At 37.4% G+C, this 17,500-nt stretch overlaps 2 protein-coding genes and 1 pseudogene across 2 annotated transcripts; 1 reads left to right on the top strand and 2 right to left on the bottom strand.

Moving 5' to 3' along the window:
- Positions 1-1,137: 1,137 nt before the first annotated feature.
- LOC137614809 (uncharacterized) lies at positions 1,138-3,088 on the bottom strand (annotated as a pseudogene).
- Positions 3,089-13,735: 10,647 nt separating this feature from the next.
- LOC137614808 (uncharacterized) lies at positions 13,736-14,869 on the top strand. Its single transcript, XM_068344472.1, has one exon. It carries the CDS (start codon positions 13,736-13,738, stop codon positions 14,867-14,869), a length of 1,134 nt encoding a protein of 377 aa, XP_068200573.1.
- A 529-nt stretch (positions 14,870-15,398) lies between these two features.
- Positions 15,399-16,291, bottom strand: LOC137614648 (uncharacterized). The gene is made up of 2 exons (XM_068344343.1): positions 16,265-16,291; positions 15,399-16,022 (listed from the first exon to the last, which is right to left on the bottom strand). Exons 1-2 carry the CDS (start codon positions 16,289-16,291, stop codon positions 15,399-15,401), a joined length of 651 nt encoding a protein of 216 aa, XP_068200444.1.
- Between the last annotated feature and the right edge of the window lie 1,209 nt (positions 16,292-17,500).

Here is a 17,500-nt window from a genome sequence, read left to right as displayed (position 1 = left end):
TAGTTAGCAATATATATATATATATATATATATATATATATATATATATATACTGTATATATACATACTGTATATATACATACACATACTCAAACTTTAATACTTCTCTTGTATTGAACTGAATATAATATTTAGCCCTTAAGCCAAGCACTGGGGCATCAAAGTCCATTCAGTACTGTAAAATACTGTTCTTGCAGTTTTTTCCCTTGCATCCTTTCCTCATTAGGCTATGATTACCATGTTGGAACCCTTGTGCTTATAGCATCCTGCTTTCTGCTTTCCAAACTAAGGTTGTTGCATAGTTAGCAATATTATATATATATATATATATATATATATATATATATATATATATATATATATATATATATATAATATACATATATATATATAAATTATATATACACATACATACATACAGTATATATGTGTGTAATAATTAAACCTTTTTGGGAAACAACCATTAATAACTAAAAATACCAAATCAGTTAAGGATGAGTTGAAACACAATTGTTCTTATATTGTATATTAGTTTGTTGAACATCAATAAAAAAAATACAAACATATTTATAGACTTTCATAGGGTACTTTTACTTAATAAACTAGCATGAGTATTGCAACAGTACTACAGATTAATAAAATATATTTTTGGATAAGCATGTGCTATATACATTAAAGCAGTGAAAAGCTTGTAACTAGTCTAAGACTGCAAGCCAAAATACTATCAAATACTCAACATATTCGAAAATTTATGCAAAACATATCTTATAGTACAAAAATATTCCACTCAAAATAAATAAATAAATAAAACTCAAATATATTTTTTAAAGAAGTAAAAGCTTGTAATTAGGCTAAGACTACAAGCCAAAATACTATCAAATATTCAACATATCTGAAAACATAAAATATATCTTGAAGTACGTAAAGCTTCAAAAATATTCCACACAAAATCAATAAATAAATATAAATAAGACTCAAATATATTCTTTAAAGAAGTAGAAAGCTTGTAATTAGACTAAGACTACAAGCCAAAAAACTAGCAAATATTCAACATATCTGAAAACATATAAAATATATCTTAGAGTACGTAAAGCTTCCCGTTAAAACTGCACTCCAAATAAATAAATAAAACAAAACTCAAATATATTCAAACAGATTTCCATCAGTGTCTTCATTTTCATTATCTTTACTGTTATAAATATCAGAATTGAAGAGCTTGTTCATATCTGGCGAAGGAACAAACTGCTTGCAACAAAGTCCAGATCTGCACAAGTGTATCTAGCATCTTTGTATTCATTTTGTTTCTAGTCTGATTTTACCAAAGACACTTGAGAAAATATTCGTTCTAAAACAGCATTACTGGCAGGTGTAACTAATGCTGCAAGTGCCCACTTGGATATTTCTTGAAATGGATACTCTCCCATCCCATTTTGATACTCACTTACACCCACCCAGAACTGTACTGTATTATGAGGAATTTTGCCCCCAAACACACACTCCTCTCGCCAATCAATAACTACTAATTTCCGATATTGTTCATGAACTCTTGTCAATTTCTTCAGTCTAGCAGCTTAAAAAAAAAAGGCATTTTCTGAAAGTCAGGTCTTGCTACCTGATTTAAAATCAAAGAGGGATGTAAATTACAAAGATTATTGAATACATTTTGTGTGGGTGGAAGCCTTGCTTCTAACTGCTGTACAGCATCCAAGATAAAACTATGGCAGCGGTTCTGAACTTCTTTTACCCTCAGCAATGCTGTTTCCTGAGGGTATTTCTCAACTTACGTTTTAACTTCTTGAGCAAAGCGCGCTCCATAGTCAACTTGCTGGTATGTCAGTTCGTCACCTCTGATTGAAAATTCTTGATTGCATTGACTTATAGAGAATGACAAGTTTATTCTCCATACTATGAGGGTCTATATCAGTTGCCTGGAAAAAAGCATTTACTTTTTCAAATGCAAGGACAATTGGTGTTACTCAATGAAAATAAAGTTTATTTACTTCATCACCTAACATTTCCTTCATCATCCTTGCTTTGAATTTGGCCTCCTGGCCACATTTTTGTTCAGCACACATGAAATAAGCATGCAACTCAACCCAATTATTTAAAATATTGTTCATGACCTTCCCTCTTACAAGCCATCTTGTTGTAGCTGCTTGCTGGAAGGGAGTGGGCATTCCTTTTTTCTCCCCATAAGGATCCATAATTTGGAAGAGAGACTTGTAAGCCTTCCTTCAAAGACCACTTTTAGAAAACCACTTGGGAATTCCTGCCAAAAGGAAGCCCAAGTTTGATGGCAGCTTATCAAAAGCGTGCTGAACGCACAAGGCAAGAGAATGGCAAATGCATCTCATTTGCTTACAATTTGGAGACACCTCTTAATCTACTCCACACTGAATTGTTATTCCCTACCATCACAGAGGCCCCGTCACTTGCAAAACCTAAACAATTACTAAGACGTTGGCCAATTTCCTCAACTGCCTCCTTGATTGCATTAAAAAGTATTTCCCCAGTTGCCTCGGTAACTGTTTTGAGACCAACTAATTCTGTTACTATCCTTTTTTCCTTCTGACTATAATAGCGCACAGTTATGCGGAGATGCTTATATGCACTAAGGTCTGTTGTTTCATCAATTAACAAAGCATATTTTGTACCTTTTATAGCATCAACTAACTCTTGTCTGAAAGCAGGAGAGATAACTTCAGTTATCAATATACTGCATTTTGTCCTATGTAGACATATGCTACCCAAGGTGCTACCTACTCCATTTTTTTTTAATAATTTCACCAAAGTGGTCAACTGTCATTATGGAACAGTGACATAAGATAGCCACAGCTAATTCCAGTTCTGTTCTTTTAATAGCTTCACTAGGGCCATTGGGCCGAAACGAAATAGGCCTCGTGATTTTAAGAGCAATCTGTTTCTTTTTGTGCTTCTCTGTTTGCTCATGTTTTTGAAGGATGGCCAATCGAGGATTCAAAGTACAGAAGCACAACTTGCAAAATGCTTCTTTCACCCATGCAAACTTCGTCTCCCATTCACATCTATATTTTCTTTGGCCATCATAAAAACTCTTCCACTTGGGCATGGTAATGGTAAAAATGCTTTATTTAGCCTAGGTCTTGGCCAACTTCAAGGTTATCTGCAAAAAAAAGAAAAGAATTACTATTTCTGCATAATATAATGTCCCCAAAAGAACTCCTAGTATGTGATCTCAAAGTGATCATTCTTTTGCCATGTTCTGACCATTACTTCATGCAACCTATATCATAATGGACATGCAAAGAGAGCATGTCTTATCTACCAGAGTAGGCCTAAGCTCAAATTAGGTGAGGATAGTTGCACCTTTTCAACATATGAAGATACCAAAGGTGTAGGAATAAGTTGAGAGGACATATATCTGAACCTCAAAACTGGTAAATAGGCGATGGCAAATTGACAATGATAATGCCTCCAAAGTGTCGGTGTAGGTCCAGTAGATTAAGGCTAGTTAACTTTAACTAACAGCCTAATCTTAACTAACCTTCCCTACAATTGCTGCTTACCAAATGCTATTTTTCTGTAAAATTACTTAAGAGATGACTAAATTAAAAATAGGTAGGTGAACATTATTGTTAGACAGATGATTGAACAAAATCTATGCCAAAAACCAAACGGATCAACAAGCAATTTAAAGAATTGTTTTTTGAAAAAGATATCAAAAGGTTACAAAGTGCGAATATTATGGTGCTAATAGAAAGGTCTAGTCAGAAAACCAGCAAGTCCAATCAAAAGACTAACTTAGCTTCAGCAAGGTATACATTTGTCAACAGTTGGCTAAAGACTATCAAGGCCCACCTCAAGTGAGGAAGTATATGACTAATAGGGTTTATGTAGCTGCCGATTTGTAAATATATCCTTGGACACAAACTCCACCCTCTATGTTCAAGAATGGCGTGTCTTTGTGGATTAAAATGTTGGAAATAAAGTATGCATTTACGTAGAACAAAAAATTTCCAATGATACTTGCCAAGCCTGAGTATTTTTCTGCTCACAAAGTGCCATACAAACAATGTAAATAGATAAAATAATCACCAATACAATATTTTAGTTTTATAACCTAACCTACTTTGTATAATGTGGGGGCCACAGTTATAGTACATTAGAGAAAATAACCTACAAAAATAAGACGTGAAACAGAATTAAAAAAAACACGGTGTAATTCAATATTAGTAAACCTAGGCTAGGTATATTTTCAATAACCAACCACCATTGCCCATACACTTAGGCGATGTTGAACATTATGTGGGTATTGTGAAATGACATTAATCTAAGGAGATCCCACATATTAACCCTTAGTAAGACTAATAAAGTTCAATTGGGACCCAGGGGTAAAAACAGAAAAACATTTCTATGGAGTTTCATAGCAGTGTTCATCATTCTGCAAATGCCCCCCTTACCTAATTGTGCTAATGATTTACTGGATTTTGCTCAGACGTAGCTCGCTTTGCTTGCGATTTAACATTATCTCATTGATCCGATGTTCTGGGAAGCAGATGATGTTTCGCTATGGACACTAGCCCGGTGGTCTAGTATTTCGGCATTAATTATCAATTATACAAATCTAACAAAAGAGGGTACTTGTAAGTTCATGATTGACCCTCTGTTCGAACAAGAACTTGAGTCTTCCATTTACCATTATCAGACTAAATATATCAAACACTTTTCTAGCCTAACCTTGCATTATTAACATGAAAAATAAAATAAGAGCTACAATTACATTGTACATTTCAGTAATGAAAACAATAAAACCAAAAGAGGCTTAGATTATAAAACTTTATGCCCTTTATTCTATTCGAACAAGTAACTTGTGATCAAAGCACGGTGCACCCCATATCAGTTTAACTACTGAGTGGAAGGAGGCTCCTGTGGTTTACACTGATAAAAAAAGAAGTAATTTTTCATTAAAATCTATAACTCCGTTAAAAGAGGTTTCTGCCACTAGTATATGGGTCTCAAAATAGTGTATTTGGAAAGATCTGTTTAATCATGCAAGTCCCAATATCCTAACTATTATTCCACTGTTTTATAATTACACCAATATTTCCTTGAAAGTGAATTGCAGTACCTACTTTAAAATAATACATAATTTCTTGGCCTACCCTAAATTATACTTTTCATTTGGTGCATTTGCCAAGATCTATTCCAATATATAGGCTTCAATGTTCTAACTAATATTGTACTGTATTTCAATGAAAACTTTACAAGCAGGCTATGCTCAACCAGGAAGGCCAAAATAAAAATTCAGGATAAAATTATCGAAAGGTGCAATAAAGTTTGTAGAAACTTAGACTAGTTTGTAATGCATTTCGTGGTGTTTTTAAACGTTTTTGATAATGAATCTTAGCGGAAATCTGTAGTCATTGGGTTATGGTGGGTCGACTACCATAACTGAAAAGTTATGGTTTTGCGCTAGGTATCTTTAAAATATAGTGTGCTTGTCTGTGTTCATATTTACAGCATATCAACCTTTTTTAAACTATTTCCATCATAATAATAAAAAAAAAAAAAGTTACCGTAATCAAAACAGAGTAACAGTATTAAGCACTGTCAAACCACTGGAACTTTTGTTTGCCTGGACTTCAGGACACATAGAAAACAGTGTTTCCCATCACATTTTCTATGAAGTCATTTGTAAATGTTCAATCCTCGTATTTTACAAATACCCTGTTACATAATTAAGTTAATGATTTATTGATTTTTACTGTGCCGTATGCTCACGATTAAACATTATCTCACAGCTCCTACTTTCTAGCAAGCGGAACATGTTTTGCTACGCGTGTTAGCCCCGTAAGCTAGTAATTTGGCATTTATTATCAATTATATATACTTGAAGGGGTGAATACTCCCTTAACTAAAAGGCGAATTGGCTTCCATTTCAATGATCAGACCAAATATATCAAACACAAGTTTCTACCCTAACCTTTTATCATCAACATGATCAATAAAATAAGAGCTAGGATTATATAAAACTGAAAATTAATAACAAAGAAATTTAAAATATAAAATCTTGGACCCTTTATTCTGATTGAGCAAATAGCTTATGGCAGAAGCACCAACTACCAGTGTTTTTCTGAACCACCGGGTGGAAGGAGGTTCTTATGTGCTATAACGACAAAAGGAGCAGCATGGCCTTTTTTTTTTTTTAATAGAGGTATCCGTCAGCAGAATATGGTATTTAAAATAGTGTATTTGCAAAGATCTATTCAATTATGGGAGTTTCAATACTCTAACTAATTTTGCACTATTCTATAATTGAACCAAATTTAATTCTATTGTACACTATGCAACTGTTCACATCCACATATTATCACACAGTGACATACCTTATCTTATGCCTTCATAATGATTACTAATTCACTTACAGACTATATGGTAATATTTCGATAGAGTCCCACTCACCCATTACCGTTTGCCTGTATATAGGAGCTTCATGCTTTTATTTTAACCCGAGCAATCACCGAAAAGTAATGGTTTCTGCTGTACCATGCGCAAGGCAAAGGAAAAGAAAAGAAAAAATATCAAGATCCTAAGTAACTTGTAGAGAAGCGGTATTGGCTGGGTGGGACTCTCATCGAAATATTACGATATTACGCCATGAGATTTTGGTAATGTTTTGATATAGTTATCAATGATTTTTGTTCCGCCATATGCTCGCGAAAAAGAAAAACATCATGCTCCTATGTACTGGCTAACAGTGATGGCTGGGTGGGACGATCAAAATGTTATTGGCTATATAGGCTAGGCCTAATAGGCTAACCCATAAAGAAGAAAATATCGACTACATAATCTTCATTAATAGGCTTTATTTCAACTGTCGCAATTAATGAAAACTTAATTCTACATTAGGCAGCCCTAATCAAACATGATCTTAATGAAAGGTCTAAGGACCATAGGATAGACTGTTTTGTCCTTTAGCTTAATGGTGATACGAAATAACCAGTTAAATCGTTCTTTCTAACAACTTTTTCGTTTGGAAAATGGCCTCATTGTCACTTATTTAAACTACTGAATAAGTGTACACACTTACATGCTTTAAAAAAAACATCAGAGATACTTACCCAAGAAGATAAACAAAATTCAGTGTTGTCGTTTTGTCAAGAAGGAAATCCCACAAATGGGACCCAAAAATCCCACAGATTCCCACAAAGTATTCTCAGGCTCCCACAAAATATCCCATGAATATTTTTTTTCAAATTTACTGTAAATTAGATTTCCCTTGAATACATCATTCAGTAATAGGAAATCTAAGTGTTTTATATTTTCAAAAGATGTATAAATAAGAAGTTTTGTAATTTCCTGCTTTATTTTGAAAAAATACAGTAGGCCTACAGGCTAACAAAGGCTGTAGAGTGACAAAATATAATCCTTGGATAAAACAACAACAAAAATATTCCTTAGAAATTGAGACAATACGAATTAACATGTGCACGAAGAAAAGCAATAATCAATAATAGCTAGAAAGCCTAAACACAACAAATTTACATTAATATTCTTCTTCCTCATCTGCTAAAGCCAACAAATCACTGTTACATTCCTCGTATTCAATTACATCCTTAGCCATAAAATTTTTTACCATATCAATATGTGGCTCATAAGTTATACAAGTTTCATTTTGAAGCTTTAGGCCATACCATTTGCAAAATTGCCTCTACGCTACGTACAACTAGGCGGTTCCTCAACTTATTGTGAACTACGTTCATTTGCGAAAATATCCTCTCGACCAAGGCATAAGGGAATGGCAGTGAAAGAAGTGCTAAGGCCAAGGATGAAATGTTAGGAAATCTTTCTGGCCTATTGAATTTCTCTTTTCGTTAACTAATGCCCAGAATGAAAAAGCATCTTTCATGCAATCCTGAGGCCATTCTTCGAAGCATAAAGCCTGCCATTCATTCTCAACTTGGTCCATATCATTAAAAGTTGACCTATACTTTGCACCTAATGTATTTTTGCTTTGTTAAGCCTTGTATATTTATCATTTTGAAACTAATTCTCTTATTCTTTTCCGTTGGGCTGTCACGTGATCCGTATTCATTCCTTTTTCTGTTCCCCTTTTGCACTTCTTGTGGTTTTATCTCTACCTCCTCTTCTCTGAGGAGTTTTCCGTTTTTTATCATCCAGCCATTCTCTTTTATTTTGTTTTTCTTTGAGCTCTTCCCTAAGTTTTGACATAACCTCTCTTTCCTTTGTTATACCTACTCTTTTTTTTTCAAAGGATTCTGTTCATGTTTTAGTTTCTTAGCACTTTTTAGGATTTTCCATTTCATTTCTTCATTCTTAAATTTAATAAGCACTGGCCTAGGTCGTCCTCTCCCTCCCCCCCCCTCATTTCGCTTCCATAGCCTTATTACCTGTTCCATCTCTATCTGCTCTAGCTCTAAACTATTTCTGAAATTATCCTCACACCAGTTAGTATCCTCTTTTTCTTTCCTCTGCTTCCTCCCTTTCACTTTCTGGTACATTATACAGCACTAAATTGCACACACTCCTTTTTTCTTCCTCTTCTTCTAGTTCCTGCAATACTTTTGATTTAACTACTAATACCTGATTTTGCCTTACATCTCCAAATTCATTCTGGCTAAACCTGTTATTTACTGTACTTAGACCTCGTCCATTATTATAACTACGGGCCAACCAAGGGAAAGGCCCGTGCCAATAAGAAGTGTTGGCTATAATACTCCAACAACAAAATCGTCCATTATTTTATTCTTCACCTTCTTCAGCACCTCTTCGACAATTTCTGCTCTCATTTTTGACCTTTTTTCTTCTATTTCTCTCAGCTTTTCGTTCAACATTTTATTTCTTTCTTCTAGACCTTTCATTTTATTTTTACTGCACTTTATTTCTTGTTTGCAATTGTTACACATCCACATTAGTTCTTCATGCTCTCCAAGAGCCCTATATGTAGCTCTGGATATTTTCTGGCACATGGCGTGGTACCACATATCGCATTCGTCACATATCAGTTCCTCTTCGTTTTTTCTAACGTTATTTCTGCAGTCACTGCATATATCCTTACTTTGTTGCGAACTCATTTTTTCTTTTTTTGCTGGTTTTCTTGCTTACGGGGATTTTCTAATCACTTAACCGTTTCGCTTCACTACAACTCCGCCTCGTTGTTCGGCGACTTCAACCTTTGTTTTATATCACTTTATATCTTTTAACATCTATTTCGTCCATATAATTTTCTTCTAATTTTAAACTGTTAAATCACTGCTCTGTATTTTGTTCCATTATTTGAAGAGGATTTTCTGTTAACTAATTATTTCTTCCTTTATCACACACGCTATTTCAGGTCAACCCGTGTCAAGAACTTATCAAGCCTCAATTTACATGTGGTTGGACTTGAGACTTGATTATGGGTATTGTCTTTGAAACGGCACATCCTAATTGAAAATTTGATTGAAATTCCTAACTAAACTAAAAGAGTATGTCTGAGTAGAATATGGGTGTCACCATTTTCATGAAAAGATGCCAATAATAAGCCAAATTTTAAAAAGATGCCAAACCATTATTTAGGATGCCAATGGGGATCAAAAGATGCCAAATTTCTGGGATTAAGCGAGACTAGCCAGTTTGCCCCCATTATTTATAGAGGGAAATATTTTAAACGTTTTAGTGTAAATGCATCTACGTTCAGAGTCGTTGTCATCTAGGACAAAACTTCTTGAAGTACTAGTTTCTTATTTTCAGTATTGAGCTTTTGCGATCACCTAGAATTCTTTGTGCCTCCAAAGTTAGTAAAGGGTATTTATGTTTACATATTGTCACCATTATTCTAAGAAGATTTCACAGTTACTGAGCAGCGCAAGAGGCTCTCTCTCTCTCTCTCTCTCTCTCTCTCTCTCTCTCTCTCTCTCTCTCTCTCTCTCTCTCTTACAAATCCGTAGAACTATTTTTGGGCAGCATTATGGGTAACGAAACAGCGTTACGGATGCCATGACAACGCTATCAATGCTAAGGAAGTCATGAAAACATAAATATGCTCGAAAGTGAAAAACTAATTATTCCTCTTGAAAACAGAAAAACGGATAGATTATAGCGGTGAATTTTAAGTGAGCAGTCGAGGACATACTGATGAAATTTGTGAAAAATTGAAAAAGGAATTTAAGGAAAATATAAAAAAAAGATTTAACATTTGCGGTGTGAGTAGTGTTTTCCCGGAAGTGCTTTCCCGCTTCAATACAAAATGCCATATCTGTGCTGTGTTGCCAAATGTAGGGGAAATTATGATAAGGGACCTTAAGTACATATCTTCAAGTTTCCTGTAAACGAATAAAATAACAAATCTGGATTCGGAAAATAGAGAGAGATTTTCAACCCACCGCAAATAATCGATTGTTATTAAAATGTAAAGCATCTCTCTCTCTCTCTCTCTCTCTCTCTCTCTCTCTCTCTCTCTCTCTCTCTCTCTCTCTCTCTCTCTCTCTCTCATATATATATATATATATATATATATATATTTATATATATATATATATATATATATATATATATATATATATATATATATATATATATATATATATATATAAATTCATACATATACATATATATAATATATAGTATACATTATGTATGCATTACGAAGGACATGCGGCTCCAGTCTCATCCACAGTGTATTTGTTTGAATTGCGAAATTATGTATTTGTATAAAAAACTTTTATCTCCTGCACTACATGTTACGTTTCCTGAATGTTGTATATTATTGTATTAGCAGGTTTGTGAACAGCATTTCCATCCTGATTTGTAAGGGAAACTTCTGTTGATGACAAAAACTGGGGGAAAAATTACTGCAAGATTAAGGTACCCATATCTTTAAAAAAATGCTGTTCCCACCTTGTTTCCTAATTAACCTCAATAATTGCGCCCAACGGAAATTCGAAGAGATTCACCTGACTCTATAAAAGACGAAGAATAGAAGATGCCACATTAAAAGTTGCTATTGCAAATAGTATATCGGATGCTAAGGAATACGAAAAGCAAATAGGATTTAGTGACTTGCAAGAACTTTCTGGGAAACTTAAACTGGATGATTATTGGGACATTCACAAGGAAAATTCTCTTGATTAGGCTAGACCCATCTCCCTGTTACCTTCTCCGAATATCGTTTTGTCAATGCTCATAAATTCAGGTTTATATAGCTAACATGGCCATTAGTAAGTTGTGTGACTACGTTATTCCTACTAATGTGCAAGATACAAATTCCATCGAAGTCATTTTACAAGAAATGAGAAAGTACGACAGAAATAGTACCTGTTCCTTGAATCCAGTTGCTGTTATTCAATTGATTTTAACTTTTTTAACCTATAATAGACCAATCATTCAGTGAGTGAATTTCATCTTTAACTACGATAAAGCATAAAGCCGGCCATACACGCAGACTGACCGTACTGTTCGTCCTTAAGGACTGGAGTGACGTTCCAATCCTGTGAGAAATGGCCACGTGGCAGTATGCATCTTAGAATTGATAATTTTTTTCATTGCTTAAACTCATTGTTCAGATTTTCATCATGTCTATTTTGTTTGAGCCTTGCATTTTGTCCCTTTCAATCGTACTTTCTTTTAGATCATCGTCTCCTTATTTCCCTTGTGATAATTGGGGCAAATTTATGTAAGGTACTATTATATACTTAATTGAAAATTCCTGTTTGAATATCTGTGTCATCAGTGTGCGTGATTGCATCTAAAACTAGATTTTGGTCTAGCAATGTATTGCACAACAAATCTGCAGAATAGTATTTCAAACACCTAGAGGTTACAGTGACTGGTTTACGCTTTGTCGTCTTAATATCTATAATAAATGCGGTATGTTCATGATTTACTTTGATTTACTTCAATGTTAAGAACACTTTCCTGCTTGTTATTTATTAAAACGTCTAGTAGGTTGGATGAGATGGGGTTAACTCTAGTAGGGTTATTGGTAATGTGATTTAATATGGTGACTTACAATATCATGCATCTTAGCTGAACCTAACATCAATTCACCATTTAGATCACGTACTACACAAATTGATTTATTCTTTAAAGAAACCACTCTGACATTTCGAAATATATGGTAAAAAATATCATTTGAAGCATGCAGATGTCTATACAAGCAACCAATGATAACAGAAGGTAGCTTACGAGACTGTACAGAGAGCCAAACCTCTTCTACCCCTTCTACTCTTTGAACGTTAAGATTACAAATGTTAATAGATTATTTTTCACATAAATACATCATCCTCCACCTCTTCCTGTGTCACATCTATGTATTCTATAGTCAGGAAATTCAACGAGTGAATCAACATTCAGGGTTAACCAAATGTCTGTTAAACATAATGCATCAATGTTTCTCTTTGCGAGCATTTTCAATTTCACATCTTTTACTAAGACACTGAACATTCAAATATTCTACACACAAAAGAGGGTTTTTCGAAGAAACATGATTAGCTATCCCAGTACCAATGTCCAGGACGTTAACTTCTCGTATGATAACTTCCTCTTGATGGATGAGGCGAAGACGGAAAGTCATCCCAGTAGTTGTCATGGGAGAGGTAGTTGTAAGGCTGAGCTGAGTGAGCTCTATTTGCCGACTGCCTGTGGGGTGGTCTCCCATGGTATTCATCGTTTTGATATTGCTGGGTTGATCGCTTGTTTGACATACATATTCCACAGGGGTATGCTAAATGTATATAGTTGGACAAATATTTCAGGTACCACTTTTAATGTTCCATCCAAACACCAATGATGATTATTTTTAAGAAATGCAATGCTTTCGGTCGTTCAAATATCAACATCCTCTTGCCGTCAAACGTTGAATCATTCAACAAGAAGTTTACACCCCTAGTTGTTTTTACATAGTTTTCCGGTAAAACATGATCAAGGACACTTGATGGCAACGGTAAATAGTTTCTCTTTGCTTATAGCGTCGAACATCTCTTCGAAGGAAATGGATTGAAAGTAATTTTGTAGCTACTTCGTCTAATATAGATGCAAAACAATCAGCGATTATTTGTTGAGTGGTCTCTTCTGTATGTTGTGCACGTTCTTTAACGTCTGTGTGACTAAGTAAAGGTCCAGTCACACATGCATGTTCTCACCCGGTATGTCCTCCCGTATGCCCATACGCGGCCAAACGTGCGTTTTAACCACGCCCACACAGGTATTGAATTGTGCCGCACAACGTTGCACCTACGCACGTCAGTATGACGTTAGTACTGCGTGAGTGGCAGCCGTTGTGCGTTGTACTTACGTTGTGCATACGTTATGTGGACCTACTGTATGGACATACTTCCAGGTAGTACGTGAAGGGTCACGCAAGCATAACGTCTTTACTAGGTATGGTGACGTAGGTGGTACGTCAAGTGCCGTCAGAGCTACGTCAGACTTTCGTCAGAGGTATATCAGCGCGAGGTTGGTGCCAGGCATGCCTCCTCTATACTCCCAGGTATAAAAAGGGTGCTGGGCGGTACCTGACAGTCATTCACCATCCAACCTTCACCAGAGCAGCACTATGGACGACACCATGAGAGATTCATTAGCTTTGCTGAGGGGCCGGCATAGGGGCAATGCTAAACTCAAAAAAGCCCTGAAACTGTATGTGGTACTCAAGGTGACCAAAGCAGTCGTCGACTAATGTGAAGAACAACAAGAAGCACAGAAACGTCGCCGAAAACGACGGAGGGTATGGGTGGAGCCCTATTTGCAACGTCGGATGGAACAGGGTCACTACAACAACCTGATGGAGGAATTGGCCAACGAAGCTCCTGAACTGTTCAAGAATTACACCAGGACAAGCAAAGCCCTGTTTGATGAGATTGTTGAACGCGTTACGCCGCACATCAAGAAGCAAACAACGTGGTGGAGAGACCCCCTCGAACCTGGCCTGCGTGTTGCCATCACACTACGGTTCCTAGCAACAGGGGACAGCTACATGACTCTGCAGTACAGCTTCAGAGTTCCCCACAACACCATCAGCGGCATTGTGCCAGAAACCTGCCGTGCAATTGTCGCCGAGTATGGAAGTGAAGAGCTCCGAACACCACAGACACAGGCGGAATGGCTCCAGGTTGCAGCGGGCTTTTGGGACAAGTGGAAGTTTCCCAACTGCATAGGTGCCATTGACGGGAAACACATCCGCATCAAGAATCCACCTGGAGGAGGGTCTTACTACTATAACTACAAGAAGTTCTACTCAATACTCCTGGTGGGCATCTGCGACAGCCAATACAGATTCCTCTACGTCGACGTGGGTGCCATAGGGTCCGAGTCAGATGCAGGGGTGTTCGCCCACACACAGCTGAAAGAGCTGGTTGAGCACTCTAATGCCCACATCCCCCCTGCAGGACCTCTACCAGGCGATACTGATGGCAAGAAGTGCGACTACTTCTTCGTTGGAGACGATGCCTTTGCCCTTCGACACTATATGATGAAACCATACCCACTTCGGTCGCTGACGGTTGATGAAAGGATCTACAACTACAGGCTGAGCAGGGAACGTCGAACAATTGAGAATGCCTTTGGGATCATGGCCAATAGGTTCCGGGTCTTCCACACACCCATATGCCTCCGACCCGATAATGTTGAAGCTGTAGTGATGGGAGCGTGTGTGTTGCACAACATGTTGCGCAATAGAGTACTTTCGGCCAGCAGCCTGAGCGATGCAGAGGATCCCAACACACACAACATGGTAGATGGAGACTGGAGAAACGACCCACCTGTTGGCACCCCATTACCATCTATTCATGGCCGTGCCAATGCTGCCATTGCAATTGCCCAGAGGAACTATCTGAAGAAGTATGTGACATCACCCCTAGGAGCTGTTGCCTGGCAAAACAATATGATATAATAATACATTGTACCACACTATGTACTGTAAATACCCAATAAAACAAAAAAACCAAACGTGTTTCTTTTTCTTATATTAGTTTGTTTATAATTGTTATATTATTTTATATTTATTTATAATATATTTATTTTATATTTATTTCTTTATATTTTATATTTATTTCTTATTGCCTAATAACTGTTAATAGGAGAAGGAAAAATGGAGTAAACTCAAAATAAACATTTATTTATTCCTTTCAAATTATTGTGTACATTTTGTTTTATTACATAAATTTTATAAGCTGAAGGAAAAATGGAGTAAACTCAAAATAAACATTTGTTTATTCCTTTCAAATTATTGTGTACATTTTGTTTTATTACATAAATTTTATAAGCTGAAGGAAAAATGGAGTAAACTCAAAATAAACATTTATTTATTCCTTTCAAATTATTGTGTACATTTTGTTTTATTACATAAATTTTATAAGCTGAAGGAAAAATGGAGTAAACTCAATAAACATTTATTTATTCTTTTCATATTATAATAAAAGCTAAAAGTCCGCTGAAGAGGTCGGCGTATGCAGTGTTGTAGTACTTTGTTGCGGAGGAGCCTTTGCTGGAGTATAGGCTGTGGAGGCTTGGCCCGGCAGCTGCATGTCCATCAACAGGGACATGTTGAGGTCGGTGGTGTTGTTTGCAGGAACCCCAATGCTGCTTGTAGAAGGGCTCCTGAGGAGATACGGTTGCTGCAACAATTGCAGCTGCTGGGGGGTAACCGATGTCACCGCTGGTTGGCCCTGCTGCCGAATGGAAGGGAATGTGGCAGGGAGCTGTGGCACTAGTTGTGGCTGTTGCAGCTGTTGTGGCTCCAACATTAGTAGTTGTTGCTGTTGCTGTTGGGGCTGGGCCTTGGGCGGAGAGGGGGCAGGGCAGTACTCAGAGTTAATTATGTGGTACTTTAGGTCATGTGAGGCCATTTCAGCACCTTGTTTGGTCGCCTGCTCATATTTTCTGAGGCAGGCGGTGATCTCCATCCTGAAGATGGGCATCAGGCTTGGCCCAACCTTCAGTAGCATGGGGAGCAACGATTCCAAAAAGTGCCTCGCCGGGTCTGTATCCCTGTCCCCACTCAGCTCCTTGAACTCCGACAGGAAGTGTTTGGCCACATCGATTACCTAGGAAGAAAATTACCCAATCGAATAGATTCTAAAATTAGTTGATTTAATGAATGTAATTAGATGCAGTTGTATTACTAGTCAATAGTAACCATAAAAACATGTTTTTTTTAATTAGTTGAAACTTTACGTAGTGAATACCTTTGTACAGATTTCTTTTGGGTTTTTATTTCATACAAAATTGAGAACTTTATTACTACTATACCTGCCTTCCTTTTAAACAAAATTAAAACACAACTCACCGAGTCAATTGCCGCTCCTGGCTTCATTGGGGGGTGCTTCCTGGTTCGGGGTTTTCTTGGAACCTTGATTGCAGGCACCACCACTACCTCCTCGTCCTCGCTGGCCGGCGAGGGTGTGTCCGGGTCGCCATGAAAAACCCCTACCCCTGTAGTCGTCGCGGTTGTTGTGGCTGCGGTGGTTCTGGTGGCAGGAGTGTCGTCGTCCTGGAATGGATTGGCAATCAATTAAAATGCACGGTCAAATATGCATATATAGTTTAGATTAACAAACATATTTTAGGTTAATTTTTTTTTATTTCACTAAGTGTATAAATTAGTATGTTGACTTGGTACGTTTTTATATAGTTTAAATTAACAAACATATTGTAGGTTAAATTTTTTTTAATTTTACTACATTTTATAAATTACTATGTTGACTTGGTACATTTTTATATAGTTTATTATGAAATTATTAACAAACACATTTTAAGTTAAAAAATTGACTCACCGTTGGTAGACCTAGTGTGGCCGTTTTGTGTTGGCGTACTATGTGCGCCTTGAGGAAGGGGAACAGCTCAAGGATCCATCTCTCTCGGTCCGTGTGCCTCTTGGAGCCCGTTGCTTGGCCGCTGACGGTGTTTGTGAGCCGCCCATAGCGGCTCCTGAGGGAGCTGAACCAGGTCCGGAGGTCGGTCCCTGAGACTGGGGGTTCCAACTTGGCCCCTTGTTCCTCCCAGGCCCTGGCGATTTTGGCCTTGTCCTTGTAGGCCGTCTTGCCCCTGTTGTAAATAAACTCGCCCTCCACCTCGAGCCACTGGGCCAGGGCCCTCTCCTGGGCATCAGTCAGGATCACTGAGGGGTGGTTCTTCCTCCTTTTCTGTTTCTTTTGAAGAGCAGGAGCAGGGCCCTCGCCCTGGGAGTTGGACGAATTCTCCTGCGGGCTCCTATCCCTCCTCTCAAACACAGCAACGGCCGAATCATTAAGGAGCAGCTCAACAGAGGGTGATGAAGCTCTGCCTGAAGGAGGAGGGGGCCTTCGTCGTCCTCGGCACCGACAGGCGAAGAGGGATTGTCCTGAAAATCACTGGGGAGGTCATGGGCAGGGGTAGAGGTGACAATGGGCCTCTTCAAGCCCTAGGACCCTTTACTTCCCTTTACCATGTTGAATAATAAACACGCAACACAATGCACTATACACAGTGGTGGCTCTGAAGGGTGAGGTGTAGTACATCCACGGTATAAACACGCAACACAGTG

The sequence above is a fragment of the Palaemon carinicauda genome, chromosome 21 (genome assembly GCF_036898095.1).
Source record: "Palaemon carinicauda isolate YSFRI2023 chromosome 21, ASM3689809v2, whole genome shotgun sequence".
NCBI classification, from domain to species: Eukaryota; Metazoa; Arthropoda; class Malacostraca; order Decapoda; family Palaemonidae; genus Palaemon; species Palaemon carinicauda.
This window is presented reverse-complemented; position numbering and strand designations above follow the sequence as displayed.